The sequence below is a fragment of the Microtus pennsylvanicus genome, chromosome 11, assembly GCF_037038515.1.
Source record: "Microtus pennsylvanicus isolate mMicPen1 chromosome 11, mMicPen1.hap1, whole genome shotgun sequence".
In the NCBI taxonomy this organism is placed as follows: Eukaryota; Metazoa; Chordata; class Mammalia; order Rodentia; family Cricetidae; genus Microtus; species Microtus pennsylvanicus.
The window spans coordinates 49,844,384-49,854,233 of record NC_134589.1 but is presented as its reverse complement, the minus strand read 5'-3'; the positions used below and the strand labels follow the sequence as shown (position 1 = coordinate 49,854,233).

The window sequence follows — 9,850 nt, the reverse complement described above, 5'->3', positions numbered from 1 at the left end:
ATGTCCAGGAAGCAGGACAGGCAATACAGAGCAAAGGTAAACAAGCTCCGCAAAAGAATGTATATTTAAGAATATGTGTTAATTTAAGTTATAAGAGCTAGTACAACAAGCCTAAGCTAGGGCAAAGCTTTCATAATTAAAAATAATCTTCTATGTCATTTTAAAAGAACTTTCAGCCCAAAGAAAAATTTGTCTACATTTTATTGATTTTTAAAAAATTTTCTCTTTGTTTGTATTTTACTATTTTCAACCCTGAGTTTGATTATTTCTTGCGATCTACTCCTCCTGAGTGTGATTAATTCTTTTGTTGTTGTTCTAGAGCTTTCAGGTGTGTTGTGAAGTTGCTAGAATTAGATCTCTGTAGTTTTTTAATGTATTCACTAGCACTATGAACTTGCTTCTTAGCGCTGCTTTCCTTGTGTCCCATAAGTTTGGGTATATCATGTATTCATTTTCCTTGAGTTCTAGAAAGCCTTTAATTTCTTTATTTCTGTGTTGATCTATTTTTTTAATGAGAAGATAGTTTTTCATTTTCCATGAGTTTGTATGCTTTCTGTTGTTGTTGATCCAGCTGTAATTCATGGTGATCTGACAGGATGCAAGACATTATTTCAATTTTCTTGTACCTGTTGAGTCTTGCTTTGTGTCTGAGTATATCATCAATTTCGGGAAAATTCCACGAGGCTTAGAGAAGAAGGCAAATCCCTTTGTGCTAGGCTGACTGCAGGTCTCCTCTCCTCCTCAGCTCCCAGTAACCCAAGTCTCACCTCCAACTAAAAAGAACACCTGCTGTGGTCTCCTTTCCCCTCTGATGCCACTTCCTTCAAATCTCAAAGATCCTCTGCTCCAATCTTCCTTCCCCCAACTCATCCCAGGAGCTCAGCCTCCAAACCAGCTGGCATTCATTCCTGTGATCACACCAGCTGTGTAGTCATGGAAACAGGTAAGCTAACTGAGGACCTTCACTACTCCCTCCTCTCCCCCAAACTCAATACCCCAGTCTCTTCACTACCTCTGCAACAGAGCACCTGTTTTTCAGCTTTTCTTCCTTCTCTGCCACCATCTCCTGTGGATCCCACAGACTTTACCTCCCAGCCTCCTTACCCCACTTGTTGCTTTATCCCAGCCTCCAATTCCTGCAGATACTGCCTTATAACCCACAGGCTACTCCTGCCAGGGAAGCAGGTAGGTTATGTATAGATTTTCCTTTCTCCTTCTGTCCCTCCAGATCCAATCCAGTCTCACCCCCAGTGCTATAGCCGACCTGTGAGTGACCTCTTTTCACTGTTTCTCCTCTCATTTAGTCTCATAGGAGACTAAAGAAGCAGGTTCTTGTTGAACACTGATCTCCTCCCTCCTGTGAACTCCTTCCGACTCTTAGCCTAGCCCCCTTCCTAACAGCCAGCTGTCAATGATAAGAAATAAGTTTTACTAGGAAACCTCACTGACCACACATATTAGGTGCATAAAATTTCCTACTAGGCAGCAAACAGCCACCACACTCTCCTATAATCAGAATGAACAGCAACCAAGGTACAAACACCCACCCAAACCAAAACAAATCCATATATCAGTACTTAGACCTTTAATCATTCCAATTCCAGATGGCTAGATGGAGCATAAAAACACAATTAATAACATCCATGTCAATAGGTCTCCACTAGAGCCCAGATAGCCCTGAATATTCCAACACAGTTAGAGCACAAGAAAAAAAAAGATCTCAAAAGCCTGTATGGAGATGATAGAGGTCCTCAAAGATTAAATTAGTAAATCCCTTAAAGAAATCCAGGAGAACACAAACAGTGTGAGGAAATGAACAAATCCCTTACAACACTTTAAAAATACTGGGTTTTCAATAAAGTTGTTTCCTAATTTTCTGAGAAATCGCCACACTGACATCCAAAGGGGCTGTACCAGCTTCCATTCCCACCAGCAATGCAGAAGTGTTCCCTTTTCCCCACAACCTCTCCAGCATAAGTTGTCTTCAGTGTTTTTGATCTTGGCAACCTTCCTCAAGACCCAGCAATGCCACTTTTGGGTATATATCCAAAGGATGCTCAATCGTGCCACAAGGACTTGTCCTCAATTATGTTCATAGCAGCATCGTTTGTCATAACCAGGACCTGAAAACAACCTAAATGCCTTTCTACCAAAGAATGGATAAGGAAAACACGGTATATTTACACAATGGATTACTACACAGCAGAAAAAAATAGACATTTTTAATTTTGCATAAAAATGGATGGAGCTAGAAAATATTATTTTGAGTGAGGTAACCCAGACACAGAAAGACAATTACCACTTGTACTCACTCATAGGTGGTTTTTAAACATAAAGTAAAGAAAACCAACCTACAAACCACAATCCCAGAGAACTTAGACAACAATTAGGGCACTAAGAGAGACTTCCGTAGATCTAATCTACATGGGAAGTTGAAAGTAGAAAAAGACAAAATCTCCTGAGTAAATTTGGAGCATGGGGTTTCGGGGAGGGTTGAAGGGAGGACGGTAGAGGCTGGGAGGGGAGCAGAGAAAAATGTAGAGCTCAATAAAAATCAATAAAAAAGAAAAAATAATAAAAAATACAAAGAAACAGAGGAAGAAAATTTATAAAGTTGTTCAAGACCTAAAAATAGGAATAGAATGAATAAAGACAACAAAAACTGAGAGTGGGAAATATCCTTCCTTTCCTATTCATAAGAATTCACTTTCCAGGGAAAGCACCATCTCATTGTCTCCATTCCCATGCTCCCAGTTCTGCTTGTATCATGGTTGGTCAGGTGGTTTTGAGATGGCCACTCAGGCCATAAAGCCAGCTGGACAAGGCTGAATAGACTTGCTGGCTCCATTGGAAGTTTCCTGAGATGCACATCCCATATGAACAGGATGGGGAAGGGCAAGAGGGGACATCTGGGTCCCCAAGAGATGTCCTAGGAACATTGCCATTTGAATGGCAACTCAGATGGCCACTGGTTTATAGATGGAGAAACTGGAGGGCCAAAGGAAGGTCAGGCAGAGCCAAGACTCAAAGAAGAGTGCACCTTTCAGCCACTAAGATGTCAGGATCCCACAGAGACACCTCCTGACCTCTCAAAGAGGTCCATGATCAGGTGAGGATGTGTTTCCTTTAGAGCTTGGTAGACTTGGTCTTTGCTGGCCCTGTTCCAGGACCGACTGAGGCTGAAGAACTTCCGCATCTTGTCTTGGGTGGTGGCTTCAGCCCGCACTGCTCCATACTCCTCTTCACTCAGCACCAGACCATGCAGCTTGTCCAAGAGAGGGTCCACTGATGTCACTCGGGCCACCAGCTGCTCCCGATGCTGGTCCACGAAGTGTGGCAAGGCAGGAGCATCTAGGCGTGAAGAATGACACTGAGCATAGAAAGGGGCCTCTACAGACTCTTCCACTGTCTGCTCAGTTTTTTTAAATGTATTTCATCTGCATTGTGCACCCCTGGTTCCCTTCCTCCTCTGGGAAGTCAAGAGAAAAAATATTTGTATCCTTCCTGAGGCCAGTTATTAGTCTGACATTCTGCATAACTAAGAGGAAGGGTTTATGGTAAGGTGTTCAGGTTGGGAGTGGGTAGTATAGTAATGTATTATTTGTGTTTTAATAAACAAAGCTTGCCTGAAGATGAGTGAGAAAAGCAGTCATACTATTCAGCCATACAGGCCAGGGAATGGTGGCACACCTTTAATTGCAGGACTTGGGAGACAGAGGCAGAGGGTTCTCTGTTAGTTCTAGGCCAGCCTGGGCTACACAAGATTAAATCTGTCTTAAAGAGAAATAGAGCTAACACTCAGTTGATTCCAGCACTTGGGATAACATTTTTTTTTTTAAATCCCAGCACTAGGGAGGTGGAGACAGGAGTGATATGGCTGGGTAGAGAAAGGAATATAAGGGGAAAGAGACAGGATCTCAGTGTACTGTGAAGTGTGGGTTGTGGAGTTTGGGAGTTTGTGGACAGGATCTCACCCCATTTCAGTCTGAGGTAGTGATGAGAGCCAGTAATTGTCCGCTTTGCTTTTCTGATCTTCAGGTTGAACCCCAATATCTGTCTCTGGGTATTTATTATTCGTGCTGTAGGGTGGGGTTATTTTCAACATGGGAAGCCAAGAGGCATGAGAGAAACTCTGCCCTGGGGCAGGTACATGGCCTACCTGTCCTGGTAAGGTTCGCAAAGTGAGGCTCCCTCCTTTCTCACTGACCTTCTCTCAAGGATCAGATGATCTACCTGCGGAATACTATTGGCTTCTCTGGCTCTGTATAAGTGTTACTGACCTTTGTGGACTGTAGGGATCATGGGCTGTGCAGGCCTGAGGTCTCCTGGAAGAAAGGAGAGATGATCCTCTCTAATGATTCTTTACAAATAGAATGGCAAAATGCTGAAATTCATGCAGAACCACTAGAGACATAGGATTTCCAAGGAAATTCTGAATAAAAAATGATTTTAGAAATCATTTAGAAATGATTTTAGAAGTCATCAGACTTCTTTCAAACCAATACTAGAGTCCTAGTAGTAAAAACAGCATGGTATTGACACAAAAAGATGTGCAGATCAATAGAATAGACTCGGAACCTAGATAAAAGTTTATACAACCATACCTACCTTGACTTTGACAAAGAACCCAAAAATGTACTTTGTATAAATGACAGCCTGTTAAACAAGTGGTCCTGTAAAACTACTTAGCACTGTATGCAAGAATCAAACTAGATGCCTAGACCACACCTTTAAAAAATTAACTATAAATGATCAAAGACCTTAATTTGTGCCCCAACACCCTGAAACTTATAGAACAAACATAGGCAGAACATTTCAACTAATCAGTATATGTCAGGATTGTGTGAATAAGATTCTGGTAGCACAGGAAATAAAACCAAAACTTGGCAAATTGGATATCAGAACACTCAAAAAGTTCTGTAGATCAAAGGAAACTTAATTGAGTGAAGATGTAGTTAAGAATGGGTGAACTATTCCCAGGTAACATCTGACAGAATATTAGTAATAGGAATATATATGGATCAGAAAACCTAAATAGCAAGGAAATGGCACAATTCTGAGATTTGCCATAGGAGTAGCAGCAGAATTCTTAAAAGAGAAAACATATATGTGTACGAAACACTTAGAAATTAGAAAAATACAGGTTAAAATTTGTTATGATTTTCTCTCATTTTTCAATTAAAACAAACAAACCCAGGTCTTTTAAGGTCTTAGGCCCTTAGAAAAACTACATTTACTGCCTACATAAAGGAACATGGTGTCAATTCTCTTGTAAATAGCAATGTTTATACCACAGACAAAGGCTACTTTCAGTCTTCACCAGAAAAGCCTCTCTTTGCTGTGAATGGAGGTGCCTGCAGATACCTACTGCTGTGCAGGATACTGAGACTAAGGGATGGTTGAGTACTAATCCCTATTAGTAGACAATTATATTGCTCCTTGAGGATCTAGGAACATTGTGGAAGAGAAATTGGAAAGAATGTAGGGACAAAAGATATGGGGAAGGGCTGTGAAGATATGGAGAACATATCGAGAATATATAGATAAGAGGTTGTGGTCTCTTCTAAGCATGGCATGACCATGGCCATCATGAACTCTTAGCACCTGTACCTACTGCCTCTGGACCCACACAAGTAGGGCCCTAGACATGGGGAAGCAGCTCACAGGGACCGTGCTACTTAGGGCTTTACTACTGACAAATAATAGATTAAGGGAGAAGAGGGTGTATACAATCCATCTGTACCCACTGGTGAACTCACTTGCTTCCCTACTGGGAAGTTCAAAACCCTCAGGCACACAGAGGATCCTACTTAAACTCTGTCAGACACAAGCAATAATGAATGTGGGGAGATGATTTGTAGAAAAGAAGAGGGGCTGGCAGGAGCGGGAGTGAAATAAGGTTTCTTTAGGATGGAATTCCTAGAATGCATTGTATGCATGTATAAAATTGCCAAAAGGTGGGGCTGGAGAGATGGCTCAGAGGTTAAGAGCATTGTCTGCTCTTCCAAAGGTCCTGAGTTCAATTCCCAGCAACCACATGGTGGCTCACAACCATCTGTAATGGGATCTGGTGCCCTCTTCTGGCCTGCAGACATACACACAGACATGATATTGTATACATAATAAATAAATAAATATTAAAAAAATTGCCAAGAACAAAGGGATTTTAAGATTAAGAATCTCCTGTTGGAAAAATCTCTTCCTTTTCACTGTTCACATTTAAATGTGAACTGTTACTAGTTGCTTTCTGCATCTCAAAATCTGTCATTTCTAGGGCACTGGGAGTAGAAATCACGATGCAGGACTGAGAAAATGGGGCGTAGGGTATGCAGTGGCTTGCATGTAACATGTTCTGTGATCATATGTTGAAAGGTTGGTTCTGCAGCGGTAATTGTCATGAGGACTGTGGTGTGATGAACGAACACACACACTAGTGCACTCATAATTGCATGGACCCTGAGAATGGTACTGGAAACCATGAGAGTGCACAGTTGGAGGAACTGGGACACTGGAGGCCCATCCTGGAATAGGCTTCCCACCGCCTCCTTCTCCTCCTTTTGGCCTCTCTCCCTCTCCTCTCCTCTGTCCCTGCTCCTCTTCTGTTCTCCTCTTATCTTTACCTTTTCCTGCTTCTCCCCCATTGCACTCACTCTAACTCTAACTTCCTGCTTTGGTTCTAGCAAAAGCCACATAACTGATCTGACTATTTCATGACACCAAGAATTAATGACAACACACCTTCCCAATTCATTGCCTTTTTCAACCTTTTGAGTAGCTGGATCTAAACTAATTTTACCTGGATTCAGCAAGGCTTCCCATTTGAAATTTCCATTCTTCTTGTCTGTGATTTTCAGTTTAATCACTGAATCCATGTGGCCAACATAGATCTCAGAGAAGAGCTGGGATTCCCTGGGGCTCCGGTAGCACAGCTCCAGTTCCTGAAGGGGGCGAGGACAGATTCTGTTTCAGAATTCTCTACTCAAGAGAACAAGTGTTTTCCACACCCCTGTGCTTTCTTATTCTTGCACACCATAGTAGACCCTGGCTTAGGCACTGTGTGTCTTTTGCAATGAGTTAACCTATAGCTTTGAATGCACATCTTTACTCAGAAGGCTGGAACATTGTGAAAGGGGACATAGAAAAAATATAGCAACAGAAGATATGGAGAATGCTAATGGGCCCAGCTTAGCCCACATACTATTCCTTTTCTCATCACTCTGACAAAAATATGGCGGAAACAACTTAAGAAAGAGCTTATGTTGTTTAGTTTCATGATGGGAACGCATGTAAACTGGAGCTCTGTTATTTGTGGCAGGAGCTTGTGGCGTAGCTTGTTATATATGATCAGGAATCCAAGTTTGAGGTGAGGAGCAGGTAGAGGCTATAACCCTCAAGGCCTTCCACTAGTGGCCTGCTTGTGATTGTTGGCCTCACATATTTGTTTCCACAACTCCCCAAACACTAGCAGTAACTGGGGATCAAGTGTTTAACATTTACACCTGTAGGAGACCTTTCAGATTCAAACCATGATGAGTGAGAGCTCATCCTGAAGTCCTTGACCCAGGATTTGCTGCATGGTAGGCTCTTCCCTTCTCAGTGCCATATTAAAACCAACTCCTGAGTTCACCAGACCTTCTGTGTGATCCCTTAAATTGCTTTCCACTTAACTTGGAAGTTTTCTTGCTCATCCTAAAGCCCAAATCATTTTCCCCAATCTCAGTTTACTGTAAATCCTTGTAAAGTGCCCCAAATCCGGCATCTGATGCTGTAGAATAGCAAACCCCTGGATGCTTACCTTTGGAATGATTTCCAGGTTCTTGGAAGCAGACACTATGTATCGCGAGCCAATGCAAAGAGAGTCTACTGGGGGTGGCTTGTGTATTCGAACAAACTGAAACCTCATTTCTTGTTCATCAATGGCCTAGGGAACATTGCAGACAGAGATTTAACTAGATTTCAGTACTGCAACAGTTAACTGGTCTGAATAAGGTGTGTTGGTTGATCAGTACATTTTTGTGTGATGGGGTGATGTCAGCTCCAGGGAAACCTTCTGACTTTTATTCTGCCATATAGATTGCTAATTATTGGCCTCTGTCAGGGTCATTGTGGAGACTGTGTCCCTGACAGAGAAGAAGGGAGTTGGTTTCATGTTGGATACGGAGAATTTCCATTCTTCTGATGGGTGGAAAGAGGCCATAGAAGGATGTGTAGAGATAAAGGGGTGTTAATGGCAGTTGAAGAACCTCTGTTGTGAGGGGGCCAAGAAGACTGAAGACTCATAATCACCAGGGTTCCCCTTATAGAACTGTATCCCATTCCATGTGGAGAATTTCTCCAAAGGGATAGCTATATTTTCAAGTATTCTGTCAATCCACCCTAGCCCCACATTTCTGGTCCTCAGTGTTACCTTCTGAATGGTCCAGTCATTGGGGATCAGGTAGAGATGAAGGGTGACATCCTGGAGATTGAGGTAATAGTAGATCAACGTGACAGAAGTGATGCGGATGAAATGTCTGACAGGAGGCATAATTCTTAGTAGAACTCCAATTGGGGAGAAGCTTGGGTTTTCCAAGACTGTGTAGCCTTGCTCCACTTTGTCTGGCAGTTCTAGGACCACCCCGTGTTCTTGAAAGTGGGCCACATGGAACCTGGAGGTGTCCAACCGTCCCTCTGTGAAAGAACAGATTCAATGACAGGGATTTAGTGTTTCTACTGAACTGTGCTTGGCTGGAAAAAGAGCCACTAAGATGTGGAATGGCGGTGGTGCTTAGAATGAGAATGGGTGGCTGTGTTTGGTGGAACTGCTTGACGAATGGGAGATATGACACTGGAATGGGATTTGAGGTCTTGTCTTTTCTCGTCTTCTTCTTCTTCTTCTTCTTCTTCTTCTTCTTCTTCTTCTTCTTCTTCTTCTTCTTCTTCTTCTTCTTCTTCTTCTTCTTCTTCTTCTTTCTTCTTATTTAAAAAAAGAAGTTTTTATTGTTTCCAGTTTTATTTCTCTCTCTCTTCCTTGTCACTAAGGACGTGAGCTTTCAGCTCTGTTCCAGGTCTATGCTTGCCTGTTGCTGCCATGCTGTCTGCCATGATGGTCATGGACTCTTAACTCTGAAACTCTAACCATTCCCAAATCTTTTTTCTATAATTGCTTTGGTCATGAAGCATTTTCAGCTTTTGGTTATTTTTGTTTAATTGAAAAGCCATGAACAAGAAAATCTTAAGTTTTATTAATTAATTCCTACGGAGAACATAGCAGAATAATAAAACATTTCCATTCTATTGGTTCACCATGCTGTGAGGTGACTGTGATGTGTTACCATAGTGACTCGTGCAGATTACCACTCATTGGAGCAGCCTTGGCTTTGACCTGTCTTGCTGCTGGGGGAGCATTCGCAGTACAATGGAAATTCTTGATGGTCTCATCCATGGATCCTACAATGAATACAGCCTCAGAGGCCTTTGTTAGAGACTGCGCATCCATTAGGTTCTCTGAGGCGCTGCCATCACCAACCTCAGTGTCTTTGGAGTGTAGTGTCCACTAATGTGATTGTTGCAGGATGGAGTTTGCTGTTATGAAAGAGACCAGGGATTCCTAACTTAACTGTTCACTGAAGACAGGTGGATGCATCCGTGGAAACATTAGTGTCAAATGTGAGCTTGATGAAATCCAGAATCACCTTAGATCCAGGCCTCAGGGCATGATAGAAAGAAACTATCTTGATTGGGTTAAAGATTTGGGAGGCCCTAACCACTGTGGGATCCATGGACTAGGATCCAGGGTTGTGTAAAATGGAGATGGTCATATGAGTACAAGCATTTAGTGGTTTCTCTTCCCTCTGTTGACAAAATTTAT

At 42.3% G+C, this 9,850-nt stretch overlaps 1 protein-coding gene across 4 annotated transcripts in view; it reads right to left on the bottom strand.

The window, feature by feature from the left end:
- Positions 1-1,568: 1,568 nt before the first annotated feature.
- LOC142860480 (NACHT, LRR and PYD domains-containing protein 1a-like) overlaps positions 1,569-9,850 on the bottom strand; it is a 65,329-nt gene continuing 57,047 nt past the window's right edge. For 3 of the 4 annotated variants that reach the window (XM_075991796.1, XM_075991795.1, XM_075991797.1), the window contains exons 16-20: positions 8,408-8,670; positions 7,796-7,921; positions 6,797-6,938; positions 4,281-4,325; positions 1,569-3,351 (exon numbers count right to left, since the gene is read on the bottom strand). In XM_075991796.1, the coding sequence (XP_075847911.1) occupies positions 3,059-3,351; positions 4,281-4,325; positions 6,797-6,938; positions 7,796-7,921; positions 8,408-8,670 (869 nt within the window). In that variant the 3' untranslated portion in view covers positions 1,569-3,058. The remainder of the gene's footprint in view (positions 3,352-4,280; positions 4,326-6,796; positions 6,939-7,795; positions 7,922-8,407; positions 8,671-9,850) is intronic. The other variant, XM_075991798.1, reaches the window with a different exon arrangement.